This window comes from Spea bombifrons, chromosome 4 (genome assembly GCF_027358695.1).
Source record: "Spea bombifrons isolate aSpeBom1 chromosome 4, aSpeBom1.2.pri, whole genome shotgun sequence".
NCBI classification, from domain to species: domain Eukaryota; kingdom Metazoa; phylum Chordata; class Amphibia; order Anura; family Pelobatidae; genus Spea; species Spea bombifrons.
Genome location: NC_071090.1, coordinates 51,048,407 through 51,071,282, shown reverse-complemented (window position 1 = coordinate 51,071,282; position 22,876 = coordinate 51,048,407). Strand labels below are relative to the sequence as shown.

General features: G+C 39.9%; 1 protein-coding gene across 2 annotated transcripts; it reads right to left on the bottom strand.

Moving 5' to 3' along the window:
* Positions 1-4,351: 4,351 nt before the first annotated feature.
* GXYLT1 (glucoside xylosyltransferase 1) lies at positions 4,352-19,755 on the bottom strand. 2 transcript variants are annotated; one of them, XM_053463385.1, is made up of 8 exons: positions 19,495-19,755; positions 14,639-14,731; positions 11,223-11,397; positions 9,438-9,563; positions 8,809-9,060; positions 8,283-8,406; positions 7,660-7,832; positions 4,352-4,745 (listed from the first exon to the last, which is right to left on the bottom strand). In XM_053463385.1, the coding sequence occupies exons 1-8, from the start codon at positions 19,665-19,667 to the stop codon at positions 4,584-4,586; spliced, it is 1,278 nt and encodes a 425-aa protein (XP_053319360.1). In that variant the 5' UTR covers positions 19,668-19,755; the 3' UTR covers positions 4,352-4,583. The 2 variants fall into 2 exon arrangements, with proteins under 2 accessions (XP_053319360.1, XP_053319361.1); XM_053463386.1 differs by lacking the exon at positions 14,639-14,731.
* Positions 19,756-22,876: the final 3,121 nt, after the last annotated feature.

The window sequence follows — 22,876 nt, the reverse complement described above, 5'->3', positions numbered from 1 at the left end:
CTACCCTATAGCGATGCAGTTTCCTTATTTTTAAAAGCAATACAAGACAGAATAAATCCCTAAAGGTTCTTACTGTTACACACGGCACTTTGATAGAACATTCAATTAAAAAAAGCAGTGCATAAATTATACCTTCTATTTAAAACAAAATTAGAAAAGATTTAAATATTCCTTTGATAAGTAAGGGGGTCACTTACATTCATTCAAGGAGAAATTTTGTTAAAAATATTTTCTAATGCATTGTGCTTAAGACTAACTAAACAGACTGCAGTTATCTCTCGACAGCTGTGTTACACACACATATAAATTGTCGGTGCAATATAGTACCCGACACACACTGTTTGCGCTAACGTTGCTTCCAGAGGCAATTTAGAAGTCCGTAGCGGGTGAGGCTACAGGGGACAGGCAATTTTTATGCACTACACACCTCAGAACTCAGCAGTCCCTCTGTGAATCTGCAGTTTGATTATGTCTAGACACGTTCACTTCACAATAACACCAATTACAGTGGACTGGGGCAGATATAGTAGGGAAAAAAAAAATCTCAAACTGACTTGTGGTATAGATGGCCCCCAACACAATGCCATGTTTTAAAATCACCGAGCTCTTCAGTATGATCCATTCGAGTGCCATTTGTCTATGGAAATTGAATGTCTATCTGCTTGGTTTTATCCACTAGTTAATAAGGGTTGTAGTTAATGATTTTTTGACTTGTGCATTGGGATTCGTAGAAACGTTAATTAAAAAATGTTTTATTAATTAGTACAAATGTTCTAAAGCTCCAAATTTTCGATTGAATTTTGTTTTTTTTCTCACACTCTCACTTCCAATATCTCCCTTCTCTGAAAACCACTTCAGTTTCTCCACTTCTTGGTCTTTCTGGCTCTCTACTACTCCTGGCTATTCTTCAGCTCCGCTTCTTGGTCTTCTCCCAGCTCTGCACTGCATTATCATGGCATCTTGAGAGTGGTTTCCAAGGAGGAATGGGTAGGGGAATGCCCGTAGTGTGTGCAGAGACTCTGCCCTGTTGCATAAGTAGATAGAAGAGGCCAGCATAACGCCCAAGAGGACCAGGAAAGAAAGAAGAACAAGAATGGCTGCAGAGAAGGTTAAGTGGTTATCGGAGAAGGTAGGTAGACATTGAGAGAGCATAAGAGAAAGTTAATGAATGAGTGACGTTAAAAAAAGTCCTATTAAATGAATCCAAACCGAAGGGCAGGAAACGATCTTCGTTGTCAGAAAACTAATGGACAAAAATGAAACAAAAATTCTGAATCCTTTCCGTCTCATGTGCACAAGTGTAAGCATTTTAACTACTCATCTGATAGTAGTTAGTATATCAGCTTGACATTTCTCCCCTCTGCAAAGCCTTTATACATCTAAACTGATGGTATCCTCACCAGGGTTCCAGAGTAATATTTCTCTTACAGGGACACATGGCAACATGTAATCCCATATCACTCGAAGGGTAATATTATGCGCTCTCGTCTCAATAAAATGAAAAACTCCCATTTCAGATAATTAGTGTTCACTGACAATCGAGCAGCTTTGGCATTTATGGAAGAACTCCCTTAGGTTCTTATTCTATAAACAGTGGTAACTGCCAGCAGTTATTTAATGACTGTAGCCTTTTATGGAATAACTTACTAGGAGTTCTGACAAAAGATAAATAGTTTTCCATGAATCCCCATAGCAAATATGAAATAGGGTCACGTGGCTAAGGCATGTATTAGAAGACTGATATATGTCAATAAAAAAATGTTTACAATTTCCAGGTTCAGACTACAAAAGTAGTGAGGTGCAGAACAAAATGAAAATTAGCCAACTTAGAGCATCAATAACTTCATTATGCAGTGCCATAGAATTACAAAGATAATTACGACCTGAACAGCTGCATGTACTGCTGAGGGTTGATTAGGCCAAACAGTGAAGATACTTGTGTTAGCGCAGATATGTGTTTACTATGCACACAACTAATTATTGAGACATCAGGTGGTTGATTTCACAAAAGGCTCTCCATGTACTTGCCTGGTAAACATACCGCACTTCTAGCTTCCGTCAATCTCGCTGTTGAAGCTTTGCAAAGATGAAACGGCATGTTGTAAGGTGTCCTTGTAGAACCGTCACCTACTGATTTCGGGCAGTCGCTGCACTATCACACAATGCTGTCTTAATGCATTTCTACAGTAGAACTAAAAAGTTCTTATGAAATGCAATGAAACATGAAAAATCTTTTAATATGGCACTGCTCACAGCTGGGAGTATATAGATGAACTATAATTTGGAGAGGGCATGTTCGAGATATTGGAGGGTCTTCTGAAATCTGAAAATACTTGCCAGTGACAGCTGCTACCCAAGGCAAAATGTAATATTATACACTTGAATAAAACATTATGCCGTGCAGGGAACCAACCGGATATATGCTAGATGAGGAACAGTGCTTGAAAGCAATTTTTATAAATAAGAACAGAAGCATGAAATGGACTATTTGAAAAGTGCCTTGGTGACGATCTGTAGACATTAACAAAATATAAATAGGTCAAACACGATCGCTTGGTTACAGCAAATAAACGCATTCAAGTTTTCTAAAGATCGGATAGTGAATATCAAAACACAAAGATGCAAATAAATAACAAAAACAAATCTTACATTTATTCAAAGAGTAAAACATATATCTTTAGGGGAGATATAAAACTTCATCCACATAAAGTTTACAGTGAGCTAATATATCCATGTAAGCATGGCTGCTTAAAAATACAAACAAAAAAAACAAAACAAGAAAAAAAATGAAAAGCATCTTTGGTAGTATTAAAGCTACACATGACCATTAGTGTATCCACATGGATATATGCACACATATGTATGTATGTATTTATATCAGACACACACATATATATATTTGCACTAGCAAATCAGACCAGGCAATCCATGACACTTAAATGCCTTTCTGAATCCAACTTTCTCTGTTAACCCAGAGATACAATGTATACTGGTAAGTGCATTTGTTCTGAATTTATTATGCCAGTGTATCCATGGGGCAGAGAGTGAGTTACAGGGGCATAAGAGGCATTAGGCTAAAGATTTCCAGTAAGAATGTGCATCTTCACAGTGCCACGGTCATCCAGTGGTACTAAAAGTAGCATTATACCACCGGGGCCACTTAGTTGTGAAGCACATCTCAGCGTCAGAATTTACATTCCAAACTCGTAACCAAGATTTAGAACAAGGCGCCCTTACATCTTAAAAACAAATATTCTCAAGAGGTTATAGAAACATTTTCTAGAAAGTTTTAGCCTTGGCAGAGTGGATTTATATATTTCAGGTCTGTATCCTTATTTAACACAATCAGGGAAATTAACAATTATTCCAGAATTCCCAGGATATTCTAGCATTTTAACAGAATATGTACAATCTAAAAATAATGGACTTTTGTAGTACATTATGCTACTTATAATGTGCATTTTAGCTAAACAATATGATTGTCAGAAACCACAGAAACCCACAAAAGTAAAATAAGGCACATAGATAATACAGAATGGTTAAAAAGAAACATAACATGTAAACAACTTTCACATTTAAAAAGAGAATTTGTACTAGAACATCTAGCCTGGATAAAAGTGTGCTTTGTGTAAATCTTGTTTTCTTTAACCATCTCAATAGTGTCTATTCACTAAAGGGAGAGATGTGGATTCAACGTCCCCACTTCACTATTCATTATAAGTAGCCAACACAAGCAAGATTCTCTTGTGAGAATGGCTTAGCGGGTCCTGTATAATGCATACTTTACTCTAGGAAGACACTTTGAAGAAATCTCATTGATTCAATGTGTGTATTATACAGGACCAACCAAGCTCTTCCAGCAATGATGATTACTGGGGATGGTCCTTCATTACGAATAGTTAATTCAAGGAGCCAAAACACCACTCTCCTCCAAGCCCCCCCTCAAAAAAAAACCTCTCCCTTTAGTGACGGTACCAACCTGTAATTGGTTTGCAATAAAATGTTTATGAACAAGGACATATCGTGATTCAAAGTAGTATAGGATAGTGTTAGACCACACAATAAAAAAAACATAGCTGATCAGATATACCTTACCTAAGTATCTATAGGTCTGCACCCCCAGCCCCAAAAAACAGCATTTTAGTAGTATTCCACAGACAGAGAAATACAAAATGGCGCCAGCAGGTATTCACCGTGAATTTACATGAATTGGAGATTACATCTACCATTTGGTAGACATAGGGACAAAAAAACATCTCTAGGATGATTTCTTAATGCTTTAAGATAAAAATATACTATGTGCACTGTTTGGCTTAAATACAAGCTACAAAACATTATATATTGTAAAAAAAAAACACTGGCACTTTTATAAACTACAATGGCTCATAATGCAGGTATTATAGAAGCACAGCAGGCCATTTTCAAAGAGTTTCTTCATTTCCGACGTACTGGCACATTAGATCCCAGAAGAAAATGTTACACAGAGTAGCGTGTCTTCCGAATGCAAGTATACGATGATTTCAATCCATGTTCCTTTGTGCAGTTTTCTTTAATTAACATCATATAAAGCATTCCAGAAGGCATCACCTTCCATTTGATTTCCTTGTATAGAAATCTTCAATGCTCTTTGTCAGCTGCTTAGTGAAGAGTTTATGTATCCTGCCACAGTAGGTGTGAATAGTGTTTTGCAGTTCCAGTTCTAATGGATATAATAAGGAGCGGATCAGATCATCTTCAAATGAATACTGTGAAAAGATGATAAAAGAGGAGATATCATTTATAAGAAGTAATGTTTCTCTAAATATTGTACAAGACCGATAAATGACTTTCAGAATTCCAATAATAATAATATTATTATTATTATTATTATTATTATTATTATTAATAATACTAAGTACAACACAGTAGCAATAGGTTTGTTTTTGGAGTATCATTTGCAAGCTTTAATATTTGTTCAAAACTGCTCCACATAAACTGGTAATTTTTGTAATCTGACACATGTCAGGTGCAGAACACATGAAGGGGAACTCCAGAGATGAAAAGCGGGATGCAGAAAAGTGTTTACTGTGATCATACTTTTTATACATATAAAGCTAAAACACAGTAGGTGACGGAACAGTAATTGGGGAGATCTGCAAGCGCATGTACTGTCCATCAAGTTCACACGCTAGATGAAGATATCGCATACAGGAGTTAAACAAGGAAACATTAAAGATGGAACGCACAGGCGAGATCAGATGTGTGCTGAGACGCAGACAGGGCTGATTACTTCCTCTGAGTATTCGCAGGGAGTGAAGGAGAAAGCATTTTATGGAAACATTTTCTGACAGTGCAATGTAATCTCACAGCCCCAAAAGTACCCTTTTTCATTTTTACTTCGACATGACAGCCAGTTATATAGCGCTATTAAGATATAGTATTGATTTTTGAAGGTTATATACAAGGCAGCCTTTTACATTACAATGAGCACAAACACAGCTCTTTACAACTCTTTGATGGGTTTCAATGTAATAAATTGTTTATGGGAAGGCTCATCTGTAGGCTGAAAGAAAGAAATTAGATCGGCTTAGCTGAAAACCTTGCATATGTTTCAGGTAAAGACCTCTACAAAAGTTGGCAAATAACCAAAGTTAGAATAGTACTCCCAAAGGGAATCAGTTTAGAATGACAGGCGATTCCCTACATTAGTCTACCAAAGAAATAGACAAGTGAGGGAAAAGAATAAAGGTCAAAGAATGGGGAAGGGGTGGGGAACAACATCTATAGCATATGTTTATGTCCTCGTCACAGTAGATTTTGTATCCTAGTATGAGATATCGTCCTTGGCATTTACACACAGCTGGGGATGCATAAAACACAGGCAGTCACACTTAGTGTAAAAGACAGATTCGGATTTATTAAGGAATCCAAGTTGCCTTACACATTTGGGTGTGAGTTGCGACACTGTTTGAGGTCGGATTATATAAGGAGAGGAGTTTTTCAGAGCATTTGCTCTGAAAAAAACCTCTTTTTATAATCGATAAAAATCGATTCGATTAAATCGATAATAAAAATCGTTGACAACGATTTTCATTATCGATTATCAATTTTATCGATTAGTTGTTCAGCCCTACAAGCAAATACATTCTTATGCTACATCAATCTTACACTATAAGACCTAGTACAACTTACTTTATATGACCAAAGCTATGAGGACACCCCTCCTAATTATTGAGTTCACCTGTTTCAGTCACACAAATTCCTGGCTCAGATCTTACCTCTTTCGCCATACTTGCTCTTCTTCTTTACCTATTTGTTAGTGTTCCCCAGGGCTCAGAAGGGGCAGAGGGGGGGTAGTTTGAAGGGGCAGGGGGGGCACTAGAGGAGTAGTCCGCACAGGGCGCCACGACGCCTAAGGCAGGCTCTGTCTATAGCTCCTCTCCTGACCTTTCAACCTCTCTAACTCGTCCCACAGACTGTCTTTCTGGAATTGTATCATGGGTGGCGTTTCATTACCGAAAGCTCAACATCTTGGTGTCATATTTTACTCTGCTCTCTCCTTCATCCCTCAGCAAATCATGTCACCTTCACCTGAAAAACATCTCCCGACCTCAGCCATTCCTCACACAAGAAACAACCAAAATACTAATGCACTCCCTTGTGATATCCTGTCTACTAACTGGTCTCCCACCTTTCACCGCTCCAATCCATCCACAACACTGCAGATAGATTTGTCTTTCTCTGTCAGGGTCCCTAATCTGCTGCTCCACCGTGTCAGTCGCTCCGTTGGCTCCCCATACCCTTCATAATCAAATTGAAACTTCTGACCCTGTCCTACAGAGCCCTTAACAACTCTGCACCCCAACATCTTAACTCCAACCACCCGAGACTGTGGAGCAGTAGAAACATGTTTTCTGGAGTGATGATTCACACTTCACTGCCTGTCTGATGGCTGAATCTGGGTTTGGTGGATGCCATGAGATAGTGCCTACTGTAAAGTTTGGTGGAGGAGGGATAACTGTATGGAGCTGTTTTTCAGGGGATGGCCTGGGCCCCCTTTACTTCCAGTGAAGGGAAATCTTAATACATCAGCATATCAAGACATTTTGAACAATGCTATGCTTTCAACTTAGTGGTACCAGTTTGGGGAAGACCTTTTTCTATTCCAGCATTACTGTTCCCCAGTAGACATAGCAAGGTCCATTAAATACATGGATTAGGCAAGTTTGGTGTGGAAGAACTCGAGTGGCCTCAATAGAGCCCTGAACTTAACCCCAATGAACACCTTTGGGATGAACTGGAATGTAGATTGTGAGCCAGGCCTTCTCGTCCAACATTAGTGCCTGACCTCACAAACACTCTTTTGGCCATATGGGCAAAGATTCCCACAGACACACTCTAAAATTTTATGGAATGCCTTCACAGAAGAGAGTAGAGTCCAACTTTATATCAAATGCCCATGGTTTTGGAATGGGATTATCCAACAAGCTCACATACATGCAATGGTCAGGTGCCCACATACTTTTGGTCATATAGCGTATTTAACCTATCACAGGAGGATATATTAAAGTCCTTAACCAACTCATTGGATCGCATCTCTGCTTGGCTACTGAACTGTGCACATTGTGGCATAAAGCAGATCATACCATGAATTAGAGAAATTAGTACATAGTGCCTTACATTTCGGATTGCTTCATAGACAGCTCTGAAAGCTGGCTGTTTATTGTCATGGTACACCCCTCTGTTTCCATGGAGAACAAAGATGCCATCTTCCTCTGCTTCACGGCAATTGCTTCCATAAATACAATGATCGGGACGATAATTCCATTGACAGGGGAATATGAAAAGGCTTTCTATTGGTTGGAAGCGAGAGGGGAAAAAAATTGTGTCACCATTGTTACACATTAACCCGAATCAAACATACACAACCTCCTACTGTCGTATTTGTAGGAGTAAGTCACTGCAGAAAGATACAATGATTGGTTACTGGAGCACAATTCAATATGTCTAAAACCAGTGCTATGTGCATGTGCCGTCTGGTGTATTACTGGAGTCTACCAATTAAAGCCACTTAAAATTTATAAAAAGTATATTGAGGAGGGGGGCTAGTATCCGGAAGATGTTCTAACTAAAAGGTGGGAGATGTGATGGGGAAGGCCTGTTCTCTTTGTGTAGAAAAGACATGCTGCTTTCTCTTTAATCCTCTTATTTTTTGTTTTCATATTTTAGGTGTTTGTGCTAAAAATTTTGAAAAACGGAATAAAAAACGATATCGACAATGAAACAAAATATTAGTCACTTACCTGGATTTTGGGAAAATATAATATTTAGCAGATCTTGGTCACCCCACGTAATATTTAACTTATATTTTTTAAGCAATGGCATAAGTATATCTTCCCAACGTAAAAGTGCGGTTGTCATGTCATTCTAAAACAAAGCACACATATATTACTAGTCTCCTCTACGTTAGTCAAAAGAGACACCTGCTGGTGATAGATATGTACTGCACCCTTTGCTCACAAAGCTACAGGGCCAGTAACGGGAGATGTAATTAAGCAACATTTGAAATGCTCCCTATTATCAAGACCTCAGACTGTTAATTCCAAAGTAAAAAAACCCACATGGATATAATTACCTAAAAAAACAACATTGTAATAATTAAATACGGGAAAATGATTCAAATGAGTGTATTTTTCAAATATTCTACCCACCTCTTGCTTTACAGAAAAAGTTCCAGTGCTAAAGGAGTCACAAGATCTAAAAGGGCTTTATAGGTCCTCCGTTGGCATGATATAGGAGCATACATGACAGAAAGAAAAATAAACTTACCTTGAAATATTTCCTCCTTATACGAGTCATATTCATTAGCATAACACCTGAATTAATGCCAGTTTTTCCATAATAAGGGTGCCTGGCAAAACGATTATACCACCCAATGCGTGGTTCTTCATGTTCCGGAGCCATAGCAGCAATCTGTGTGGCATTAAAATCATTCAGAAAGGACCAAAGGTCATCCACTGGGCGCAAAAAAAGGATGTCTGTGTCAACGTACAAAAGGGAATCCACTTCATTGAGAATCAGCTAGAACCAACAAAAAAAAAAGTACAAAGTTTTTATTTATATTTTAAAGCTATACTTTGCTTAAGCATCTGTCTTTTAAGATGTTTAATTTTCAATCTTACCACTAAACTCTGTTGGTAGCTGATCGTTCTTGAAAACTATAGTAACAGCTTCATCAATTAGTGAAAATGTAGGCAGCTAGCACGCATGTTACGGAGTGGGATGGAGGGTAAGATTCAATGCTAATCAGCAAGGTCAGAGTTACAATTGATTGTCTACCATGCCTACAGATAAATATATCTTTATAATGTTTTCTTACACATAATAAAAGCAGAAGCACAAAATTGAATGAAAGGACACAAGTCCACTTATATGAATGAAAGTGAATGAATACTAACCGGTAAGAAAAGTCTTTGCGATGCACAAGGCTTAAACAGTTTCCTCCACTCTGCAGCATTCTCCTTAGGAAAGGTAATCGGGTACAGAGAAAACTTGAACTTGCTCGGAAATGTCCAACTATTAAGCTGTAAGAGGAAGAAACACAAAGAAGGAGGTTTTGTTACTATAAATTGTATTTTCCCTTAATCCATGTGGGCAGCAGGACTGCAGGGACTTCTGTCCATCTTGTCAGGACAAAAGCCAGATCTACGTCAAAAAATACGCCATAAGTATTTAGGAGACTCTTTAAAACAAGGGCAATGTAAAGAGCTGCTTGTATGAGTAAGTGTTAGGTACTCACAACCTGCTTTGTATGACCAAATACACCTTATCCCCAGAAACCTCCACATTCAAGGGTGCTTTATATGAATTGTCAATTCATATTTATAGCAGACTTGATGCCTAGGCGATTAAATCACAACACTGTTGGTTGGAATGTGTCAGTATTGGGAACCAGAGAGTTGTCTTGGGTTCACAGAAAAATCTCTACTATTGGAGGTTTCCAAAGGTTTCCCTATGCCATCTGTTGAACAAAGAAACAAAAACCGCTGTTTGTGTCCAAAAATACAGCTGTTGCTTTTTCTTTGCAGAGGAACCTAAAGCGGGATAGCTATGCAATCTTTTTGCCATCAAATCTATTTCCCATTGTGGCCCTAATGGGTAAACAAGCATCATCAAATCTCTTTTCTCAAGACAATGGACTACAGAAAAGACTAACACCATCTTGAAATGCCCTTACCACACAACTTTAAGATCCAAAAATGAACGAAAAAGTAGTCTGGTTTTGTACTCCGTAGAACGGGCACCCCTTCAAAGTATGGTTTGTGCAGCAGTTCTTGTATTGGATGGTCCAAAGCCCACTGATACATACATACTATAGTCTGAAACACTGTCTTCTATTCTGAAAAGACGGCATTCACCCGCAAGGAGTTAAGCTCACCTCCAGTCCAAAAAAAATTCACCTCTGTCCTGAAAGAAACGCCTTTTGATTGGCCCACTGCAGGTGGCTTGTACCTGACGGACTGGAGACTATCTTGTCCTCTGGTGACATTACATTTATTCTTCTGACCTGCAAGATTTCCTGGAATGTTTTAATGTCTGCTCCAATCCTGAGGGGAGGCCTTGTCGCTATTAGCCAATTTTTGAGTAGGAACTCCAAATAAAAGTAGAGATAGACCCTCTTCGGTGCTAATGGCATGGTCAAAAATGGTACCTGTGTTCCAAAAGGCAAAAGGCTAAACTGAAAATAAAGCCCTGCCAACTGACTCAAAGTCACTGAACTTTGTGCTGTGCAGTGAAGGTTAAAGCTTTGGCTCTGTCTCAGAAGCAGCCCTCATAATAAAAAAAGTGTCAGTCTTTGACACAAGTGCTTGAAAATGGGTAGTTTCAAAACATATTTAGCAGATATCAGCACACATATTTGGGTGCAAGATCTGTTTGGCAGGCTGCACTTTTCACTGCCACACATTGATAATTATATGTGAAATGTGTACATACGTGTGAAATTCTGCTAATTCAATTTACATGCCAGAGGAGTTAAACAGTAAGTCAAAACGTGTGCACAATCATGCTCTTCTGTTTCTCTGTCAGATCACAAGTCTTTTTATGAAAACTTCTACATTTATACCCCATGCAAAAGCATAGAGGGATTCATCAGAATTCTCTTTATATATTTGCTCTCCCTGTGCCACCCGGCTATTTGCAGGAGGGAAAAAAAACCAAAACACACATTTTAGACTACTTACAATAGTTTTGAAATCATTGTGCAATTGATCTTCTGCAAAAATGTGGAAGTTAAGCGCTTTTTTACTAAAAAGAAGTGCAGATTTCAGCATCGTAACAGTCTCTGCCAATCGATCGCCACACGCAACGACGGCCAAATGCATTGAGTTGGTAACATCTTCGGTGGGAACGTGCAATCTGTCAAGTCAAGACATTAGATGTTTAATGTTAGAGAGTCAGAAACATTAAAGTAGGTTCTTCAAAGACATTTTGGAGCACAATTGGTTTTACAAATGCATTACAAATTAGGTGTGCGGTCTTTACGCAGCCATTGTGTATTCATGTATAATACTCAAGGTATTTTTCTTAAGAAGCCAAATCGTTCTGTTTTCAGAGCTCATAAGATCGAGACGCATCTCCTGTGTTACCAACCCTATTACCTTTTGTACCCGCAGAGGACATCATGTCCAGTAACACACCTTAAGTATACCCAAGTGTGTACATATACATACATACACAATTGCCACTGATGCCCTCACTAAGCAAATGTGGAAATGTTGCGCAGAATGCACTTGTATATAACACAACAGATTCAAAGAGTACATGAACCCAGACACAAAGGAGATGCAAGTGAATATAATAAAACAATTGCCTAACCACGTATAGTACAGTGATATGTAGAATATTTAGTAAATAAAGACCTGGCCCTATATATTGCCATCCACTTGTGTGTTAAAAACACGTTAAATCTATTCAAATGTGAGTGTATAATATTGGCCACTGGGGGGCACCATTTCACAGTTTATGCGCTTTAATGCATTCAAAGTAAATAAAACACAAACAATACATATAAGCACCAGAGCTGGCCTACATAAACCATTTATTTAATGTGGGGAGATTTAACTATATTATATAGGAGGCAGCTATAGAGCAACAAATTATAGAGGGCCATCTAGAGGTTTAGATGTAACGTAAACACGTTAGATAAATGGGTGGTAGATAAATTGAACAGCCTCTAATCAGAAGCCGTAGAGGCTAATAGAGTAAAGGAATTTAAACAGACATGGGATAGGTATATGGCTATCATGTATCTAAGAGAAGACCAAGGACTGATTAAAGTCTGAGTCTTTACATCAGGAAAAATGGGCAGACTAGAATGGTTCTATCTGCCTCTAAATTCTTTGTTTCCATGTTCATCAACACAGGGATCCTGCGGAGCCAGAACACAAGTGGAATATCATGTAAACATTTTAATAAAATAAAGAAGAAAATATTTTATAAACTCATATTCAATGTGTGGGATTTCTCCTTTAAGGAAACGCCGTCATCAAATATTTTAGTTCTCAATCAATTTTGACATGCCAAGCAATATTATATTTGAAGAAGAATGATTAAGTGAATACTAAGATGTCCACCCACAGGATTCTAATACACAAACAAAATAATTCTTTTAGGATACATGCCTTCAAAGATTTGTCAAGAGCTGCCACAGGTGTTAAAATATCAACAAGATGAGTAAAGTGAATAGAATGTGACAGTAGTGAGTAAGAACATCAGTACCAAACCCATTAGCCAACACATTGCACTACTTTAACCAAATCCACCTAGGAGAAAAGTAATGTGCTGCCAAGCTTTACCAAACTAAGTTCATCACAGTTATATTTGCGAATGAATGAATATTAAAAAGAGGTGGCCAGGGATGTAGGAGATACACTGTTCACTAATTACTGAAGAGAACGGTAGCTCCAGCTAGATTTAAGGGAAAAACATGTTAAGCTAATGCAGCCCATTTCTAATATGAAATGCGAAGCGTAGACTGCAATCATTCATGCTGCTGCTACGGTTATAGCTGCATGCCTAAAAATAACGTGTTGTGCCGACTGATCCACATTAAGCACTTTGTATCAGAACTGGCACTACGAACCCTTCCCACGCTATTGCCTACAGGGTTTATGTACTACAGAAAATGTGCATTTAACCTGTATGGGTATTGCCCCTGCTTTGTACAAAATAAAGCATTACATACAGTATATAAGTAAGATCTGTCTGGATTGCACGGCAAAAGGCAACCATTAGAAGCATAAGCTGTCAACAGTCTTAATATTTATGTGTAAAGAGCACACCACCGACAGACTGGGTCTTTGGGAAGACAAGGAGTTTCCAAAAAAGGCTCAGCATAAATTTGACAGATATTATTTTTAGTTAGAATTGAAGTCAATACACACTTGATTTCATTTGAGCCATATGTAATTCAGCAGGGGATAATTAGATAATTGCTGTAACTTCTACTTATCTTCTATATCGGTATTTTAAGGTCTCCATCTTTTGTTTCCAAGTTCATTCCAGTCATTACTACTATGTGATATGTCTGGGTTGACCATGATTTTTCAGCCCTGGCCATGCATGTCTATGCACAACAGCAGCTTGGCATCTTTCTGGGTTCCAGAAGCACATTAACCAATATTAAAATACACATTGGGGGAAGGTGCATGCAATTAAAACGCGTTTTAGCTATTTTGAAATACCTACAACGGCTAGTATCGAACCAAACAAGAGTTTGAGCATCATAAGCTGGATAGACCCTCCGAGAGGGACTGATCACGATCCCCCTTCAATGCTCTTTCCTTGACCCCAGCTACTTGCCTTGCAAAAGATGTGTTACATCTTCTGCTCGGCAAAGCGCATGCATGGGATATTCACCTTCAGCTCTAGTGCTGGCTTGCACAAGGGTCCCAGGGTCTAGAATGTCACCACCCTCTCAGGACAAAAGCTGGTACAAAGTACAAATAATTCACATTTAGCTACTTACAAATTACTTTAAGTAATATGCATTCATTGTTGGTAGGGCACCAACGTGTCCCTTTCAATGAGTTAATTTGCTGCATAGAGAAAATAGACATAGTTGCATTTGTCCAGAGAAGGAGTTAATACCTTTTATTGAGCTAACATGGAAAAACAGTGAGATGGAAGAGACTACATACTAATGAGCAGTCTCCTTTGGTTTCATACTGTAGGACGGTCTGTGCCAGATGGCCTTAGCAAGTGTATCATCTAGTCAATAGCGGATTACAAGAAGATGAAATACATTGTTCCAACAAACCAGATGTTATTACGTTACAATAACTAGAGTGCATTCATACGAGAATATTATGTATGTGGATTTTTACTAGGTCATTGATATATTTCTGTGTGTTGTCATTTAGTGGTTGTGACCTCATTAAATATCCAAAAAGCCCAGAGAAGGACACTTCTTCTAAAGGCTTCAGACGTGTTTGTAACTGAGAAGGGTCACTATTATAGCAATAAGGTATTTTATACAATCTAAAAGTATGCTTTCATAAAGTTAAGCCTAGTAATGGAGCATTAGTCTGCATGGAGTACCTAAAATCCAGGCAGCAATTTTTGGCTATATTGTGTCTGCGGAAACAGCAGGGCCTACCTAAGAGCAGCTTCCCAAAAGCAGTCCTTTCCACATACATCAGTGGGCAGCATCCAATACGGATTCCAGAAAGACCCAGAGAAATCCTTACACCTGACAGGATAAGATACAAAATGTCTGGCTGATTACATGCAGTTTAAACATTTATTACATGCATTGAACCTTGCATACAGGAGTACTTCTACGATGTTAACACAACTCAAGCACATGAATGAGGGCTTTCCTTTCAGTCACATTTGAGGCAAAACAAAACGCTAATAATTGCAACTAAAGTCATACGAAAAATAATAAATGGCACCTAATCAAGTTTTTATTGAGATGTGGGCAACTTTAATTCACCAGCACCCCTGGCAAGCCAGATTTCACAGAAAATCCCACATATCCAAATGATGGTTAATAATTCTGAATGACGTCAGCATTTTGAGGACCATCTGGGGAGCGGAGCTGTCAGATTTCACTGACTGTATAAATATATCCATACACACTGTTGGGTCCTATTACTTGTAGGTAGAGTTGTGTTTACAAGTGTGTGAGTTTGAGTGGAGCATCATGGAAGGAAAAACAAAAACAAAATCACATCTTGGTTCTCCTATTGCCACACATCAGAGCCATCACCTTTAAAACCATTGCATATCCCTGGGATAATGTCACTGTGAAGGGCTTACGTGTATTCTATACATACAGCCAATGGGTATTGAGTCGATTCAGACAAATATACGCACTCATTTACATTGAAAACGTCTCTGCATGAAAACATCAGTGGTGAAAAGAATGCAAGCCTTATGTGTTACAAAAAGGGGCAGAACTACTAGAAAGCATGTTCAATGCTAATTTTACAGAAAGGGACAATCTAGCTGTGTCTGACTTAAATTAAAATTCTTTGGAGGGATTCATCAGAATCCTCTACCCTCCCAAATCGCCCAATTTCCCTTTCCCCGTCGCCCAATATCTTGCCTTGCAAAGATGAGCTCCCATTCATTTCATCGTTGGCCAAAACCCACTTGAAAGTCGGACAACTGAGAGGGCCACACTTCTTCCCCCCCCCAATCAGGTAAACCATGCATATTACAGTACTTAGAAAGCACTTTATTTCTTGGTCGGGTGCATGGAGCCCTAGTGTGACTGGTGGAACCAATGTATAGATCACAGAAAATGTCATATGGGTGCACCATACGTCGGAAGTCCGAAATCTTCATCTATGTTCTTGTGTGTTTAAAGGGGCACTCAAGCCATCATATACGGTACACTCGAACGCAGAATGAATGTGGTGTCCCCCTCACAAGTGCATAGGGCTGGTTGTGCAGAACCCCCCCACACTATGCATTTACCCCTTTGCTCACACCCTATCTATGTTGCATACATAATATGCACTTGGCCAGACATCTCCTGCCACATGATATATTTACCGTCAGTCAGACTGGCTGCTTCAAGCAGCTAATTCGTAACACGGACACTAGGACTACGGAGGAGGGCAGTTGCTTTTATCACGTACTCTGAGTACTTTAATATGCATTCTTTGTCTAGTCTGCAATTACATAAAAATGTCTTAACACCATGAGAAATAATAAACATGGTTTTCTAATCAGGAAGGTCAAAGTATTTCCTATAGACAACTATAGTAACTATTTTTAGTTCAATACAGGAAGGGCTCGAGGTAGGATTTCTAAGATAATAGAACTGAAAAATAACCAATTATAGCATGCAGTGTAATTTGGGACTTTACTTGAGGCCAGTATTAACCCACCAAGTGTGAGGGTACTTAGGGGACAGGGTTTTTATAGTAAAAATAAAACTGTGCTAAAAATGAAACATTAGTGATATTAACTTTTACTTTGTGCGAGACATCCAGGGGCATCGAACTGTAGAAACATACAATTTGATGGCAGATAAGAACCGTTTGGTCCTTATAAAGCAGCCAATCAGAGACAGGAAAGCGCACCCTCTCTAACCTTGTAGGATTGTGAACAAACCTGCCACCTGCAGGTGACTGGAGGTAATTACATCGCACTTCCTGCACAGAAAGCAGTGGCGGGGAAGAAGTAAATGCTTCCCACACGCATTAGCTCAAGCGACAGCACATACGTATAAAGGGACCGCTCAGCTATCGTATGCATTAAAGTTCATATGACGGCTGGAGTGTCCCTTTTTAATAAATAAATAAATGGGGAAAAAAATCGCATCTGCCGTAGAAAATAAAGCATGAAACAGTCTGGACAAAGCGGAAGTTACGTTGACCATGCAATACAATCGGCCATAAATGACAGGTTAACACCTGAAAATAATATACAGTTACAGTGACAGATGTTTCACACTGCTTAGGAGGCAAATAGATTCACTTTTAATGGCACCAACTGATCCAATACAGAAGACAAGCGGCCATTTAGGATGTTTGCTTAAAGGCTCAAGGGTGGTATTCACAAGGCAGGCTGTTGCTTCAGCTGTTAGACCAAGACTGACGGCACCAATCTACAGAGGCTGCAATACACTCCAAATCCTGAAATACTCATTGATTGGGCTTGGATCAACAAATTGGGCTTGGATCTGAGAGCCATCCACAAAAGTTAGGAGGCAACCTTTTTCCGTCCCCAATCATGTTTTAAATTTCATATATGACCCAACCTGATGACTGGGGTTTGTCTAACCTTGCCATGCACTTTGATGAAGCCCGAGGGAGGGGTGAAACGCGTCGGCTGGTAACGTCACACGACGAGGAGGAGCGTGCGTTTTTACAGTTTTCTGCTTTATGTTATATACTTCCTTTGTGCCTCATTTTTTCAAAGTAAGCATAACATTTTAAGGTTTATAATAAAAAGTGTATGCTCAAGCTGCACTATGTCCACTTTATTATTTTATATGAATGACTTCTCCTGAGCATCAAGTGGCGGCTAACCCTGGGATGTCACCCTCTATTTGAAATAAAAATCGCTAAAAATGGCTTCTGTAAAATTTCTGCAATATTAGCAGCTTTTACTGCTCCAATAAACGTAAGTTGACATCTATAGTATTTTATATATTAAGGAAGCCTTCTAAATGGAGAGCACTATTTGTCTATGTTTTTTCTTTTTCATGGATTATCTGGACATTTATGTTCACAAGACACAGAAGACATTATATTGAAGAAATTCTCTATTTATTTGGATTGTTTGTTATAATCTCTAATATCTTCAGGTGTGAGGCACTCCATCTCTTTTTTTCTATTTGATATACCAACATACATTTACACACACTAACACCATACAGTAACAGACACTATTGACACTTCCTTTCCTCACAGGCCACGTGTGGGCAACATAAGGCTGACAGATCCTCTTAAAGCTCACACATCAATCACAGTGACCAACATGATTGCTAAATTATAAAAACATGGCCAGCATATGAGGAGTCGCTCTAGATCTATAGGTTTATAAAGAGAAGTTAAGATTTAGACATATGAATAAACATACGCAAGCAAGGTGTCGTAGGACTGAGCGCATGCTATGCGCAGGCACGCTTTGGGGGTCTATCCACTGGAGGGAGAGTTGTGTTTTAGCTCCTTGACTACACTATACATTTTGAGTAGCCAACCCCAGTGAGTTTCTGCGGCAGGAACAGCTTGGTTGGCCCTGTATAATGTACAGTTAAACCAGATGTCTTTAAAGTTTTCGCACACCGAATTATACATTACACCGGGCAAGCTCAGATATTCTTGCAGGACAGATCTGTCAGTGTTGGCCCCTCACAATGAATAATGAAGTAATAGAGCTGCCTCTTTAATGAATGAACCCATATGACTGTTGTTACCGCTAACAAAATGTACAACAAACGTAAAAGAGGTGATACAAATGACCCTCCAGTTTGCACATCACTTTAAAAGCAACATCTGCATAGAAACTGGCACAAGTGTCTCATAGAAAAGCAACATTGTAATGTTTGATGATTAGGAAAAAAAGGAATTTTTAAAAATAAACACTACTTCGTAACATAATGACTTATATCCTCGAGTGAAAAATAACCCGGAAAAGCTCAAGCAGTACGGGCTCTGCCAGCCCTCATCAGAGGCAAGTCCTGTCATGGGTGGGCATTCATGGCAAAAAGTATGAAGTGTCAATATATATATTAGTCCAAATGACATCAGGGCTACTTGGCAGGTAGTGAAATGCAGCGTTGTAAGATACAGTGCACCCTGACAATGTTTATTTCACTTTTATACATAGGTGCATAGACTAATAGTATCACAGATTTCTCTCCAGTGTAAATAAATCTTTTCTTTGCCTTTACACATCTCCTGGCTATACATACTATACTATATACATAGTATTATAAAATATGAACACCGGAGTAGGAGCCCAATAGGGTAGAATAAAGCGACGTTTGTCTGTCTCTATGGAAACCCAGAAACAATTTGACAGCAGATGAGAAGCGTTTGGCCCCATCTAGTCTGCCCATTTTTCCTGATGTAAAGACTCAGACCTTAACCAGCCCGCGGTCTTCGGGGCAGATTTAACATCACGCGTGTTTCACACATGAAGGAATCATCCAGATTTGCTCACCAAATCTTGCCCTACTACTCACATTCGGAGACATAAGCAGGGAGGCAAAGATTTCCCAATAAATAATAACAGCACCCTCCTTGTTATATTTCCTGGTTGGGTCATCGTTACAATATGAGAGCGGCCTAGTAAAAATGCGTTGGTCTGCCTCATCCCCTTACAGGAATGGGCCTAAACCCCCACAGAACACAGGACATGCATGCTATAGATCCGTATAGCGGTGTATTCATATGCATTGTACGCAGCGCTGCATGTACACGGAGTAAATGAGCCGCACACAGTACGGGGTATCGGCGGTTCCCCCCCTCCTTTCGCTGCCCTCTGTACCTCGGCTGCCGGGGCCCTGGGTCTGCCCGGAGTCCTGCTCTCCAAGCTGGCGGTGCTACGTTCGCTTCCCCCGGCTCGGACGCTCCGCTCTCCCGGTGAGCGAAGGCGTACAGCAGTGAGCACAGGCCGAACCCCAAGCATAGCAGGGCCAACCGTGCCACCTGCCGCCGCATTACACACACCCACCCCCGGCAACAGGCCCCTTAGTGCAGCGGGCTCTCCGCAAACTACCCCGGCCGCAGAGCTGCTTCCTTCCGGGACCTCACTACACAAACTGGATCCGGAGGGCGGAGCTGGGGACACTCGAGTAAACACTCGGGCAGACGGGGAATGCCGGGCTGCCTTCAAGCAGCGGGTGGCGGGGGGATGATCTCACCCCCATGGAGTCTATGCCGCCGGGCCTCTGCAATGACCAGGGATGCCACTGAAGAAAGCCAAGTGGTCTTAACTCTAAGGCGCTTTATGCAGGCCTAGTTACCGGGCCAGACGTTATCTCATTCACCAAAGCAGCGCTTTGCTGGTGCGTTTCATTTAACGTCGTGTTATTATAAATTATAAAGAGGGACCCCAGTGACCTCCTGTAAAAAGATGCCTTGGCCGCCCTGCATAATGCATGCTTAAACAACACTTCTTTACTTTAACCTGAGTGACTCGGCTATACAGTGTGCAGGGCCAGCTCAGTCCTGTGAGGACGGAAATTACTGGTTGGTCCTTAGTAATAAATCCAAAGCTAATGTCTGCCTTTTGGCTAGCATCAATTATAGAAGAGGGAAACACTTGGGGAGGCAGGAAGCCCAATGAGACCGGTTCTGGGCACTCATTCATTCAGTGGTGGTAGGAACATCCTTGCGCCATTTATGTTTTCAAAAGGTTTGTATCGTGTTAGCCGTGGAAAAACAGGACAGGAGACAAGTAGAGTTTAAATGATAGCATTTATTGGCTGAGAGTTTAATTGCAAGCTTTCAAGACCAAGTTGTCCCTTCCTCGGGCATTAATGAAGCTAAAATAGAATGAATACAAAAACATGTGTTTACAAAAAGGTCAAACAAACACAGAGGTATTAGAGAATGTCCTCAGCAGTAAATCAGCCAGACTAACAGATCTAATAGATACAGATCAGTCAGAGCATCTTTGATCAGTTTACACCCTGGTTAGAGGGGCCGTAAAACCATTTGACGTGTGCCGGATGTCACATGTTAGCAGGTTTGTGAGAGGATTATTAATTTGTGAGGTTGTATGGGGAGATTAATTCCCTATCTTTATTGAGACCGGTGGGTATTTAACTAGCATATCAGTTTGACCTCCATATGTTCTCTCCCTCTGGGTCCCATCAGTACTATGAGCTTCACATGCTGTATGCTGTGCCCAAGGTGACAGAAATGCTCTTCAACAGGTCTATATTTTTTCTCTTTGATGGTATATATATATATATATATATATATATATATATATATTTTCCTCACTGTAATGACCTTTTGGAGGATAAGCACTGGATAAAAAAAAAAATTCCGTATCATGTCTGCAGTTCTTCTGATTGACATCATAATTTTATATGTGGACATGATTCTATATGATCTGGGAATACCACAGTGCCAGCTGGCTCCCTAAAGATTTTTCTTTAGAGGGGAGGGTGGGCTGGCCAGTTGGCTAATGTCTTCCCTTTAAGACAAGTCCTCAGAGGGGGACTGAGAAGAGCCTGGCTTCCCATCGGCTAGAGGAAAGAAAGCAGTCTGAGTAACCCTTGGTAGAGTGCAACTGTAGAAGATTGGAGACCACCATATTGTCAGCAAGACAAGGCATCTCAAGCTTAAGAAAACTCCTGCTTTAGCAAGTAAACTCCATTTATACAGGTAAATGAATAGCTCAGGACACACCGTACATATTTAACAACAAGACAAATACCACGGGACACAAAAAGGCATTAACTTGGTAACATTACAGTTTTATTTCTGAGAAAGACATTGGTACTTTTGAACAAAAATCAAAATCTGGATTCATAAAAATATTTTATTGGTACATGTACAGGATACCAATTTAAGAATGATTTCCATAGTTGGCCAATACTGAAACAAGACTGTTAGCAATTGGTTTCGACATTTGTGACAGTGGGACCAAAAGTTCATCAAGTGGACACGGTGCAACCCCAGCCTTTAAAGTCACCACTATGAAGTTAAACTAATTAAACGTCGGCTCTCCATCCCCACGCGGCGATACTGGAATAAAGCACAGCAGTAGGCAAAAGCTGTACAAAACGAGGGGTTTCTAACCAGCGCAGGTGTTAAAAGCACGAACAATGACCTACTATACAATGAAATCATAATTAAACAAGCCGTTTCAAATCAGAAGTGTGTGCACTTTAATAGCACCATTCACTTTAACTACTGAAGAAACCCCAGTGCCCTTATTCTTTTACTCATTAAATCAATTCTAACTTACTATAGGTTTTAATAAGAAATAATCACCATCCCAGAGTTTTGCCGTTCTAAGCCTTTAATGCACTAAATACAGTTCTTGAGGGCAGAAATGGGTTCAAAGTGTGCAATTCAGCTGGTGAATTCCCAGTGCATTTTTACCTCAATTACACATGCAATGAAAATGTAAAGGTGGAGATCTTCGTATTCCTATAAAACCATTTCAAGAAAGACTTTGGGCATCAGACCTTATTAACCATATCCGTGATTGTACTGTAATCTCCACAAACAACTGCCTTTTCTATAGAGCTACACATTCTTTTAGGTAAACCTACCTAGCCCCGTGGTCTGCCGCTATGGCCCATTCATGCTTATCTTTGACTTTTGCATCAGCTTGGAAGAGTCTACTCATTCTCAGGTCGAGAAGTTTGTGTGAACTCTAATCACTAGCGTGTGGTAAGAAATCCAATGTCTGGCACCAACAAACATAGCACAATAACGGTGATCATATTGGCCAGGACACACAATGTCCTGATGCCAACCAGCAAAGGCGAAGCATTGTTCTGCTGTCTGTACGATGTATTCCCTTCTGTGAGTTTGTACGCCCCACATATTGCAGGCCAACAAACGTACGTGTTGCTGGTCAGAAACATGCAAAGTGTATATGGGTCCTAGAAAACGTGGCAGATGTGGTAGCCTTATACCACAGGTAACGGGATTTCATTTTTCCAGTCTGTTCAGCCACCAGACCTCATGACCATGCCTGCAGGATGTGTGTGTATACAGACGCACACACCGAACAAATGCCCAAAAGCAACGCATCGACCGGCAGCGTGACTAAACGCTCAATGATTTGCGTTTGGCTGTTCGTGCTCACATACTCTATACAGCCAGGTGGGAAACATGTATGTTCAAAATGGGTCAATATCAAACCGGAAAAAAGTGCCATGGCTATCTGATGCACACCTGTG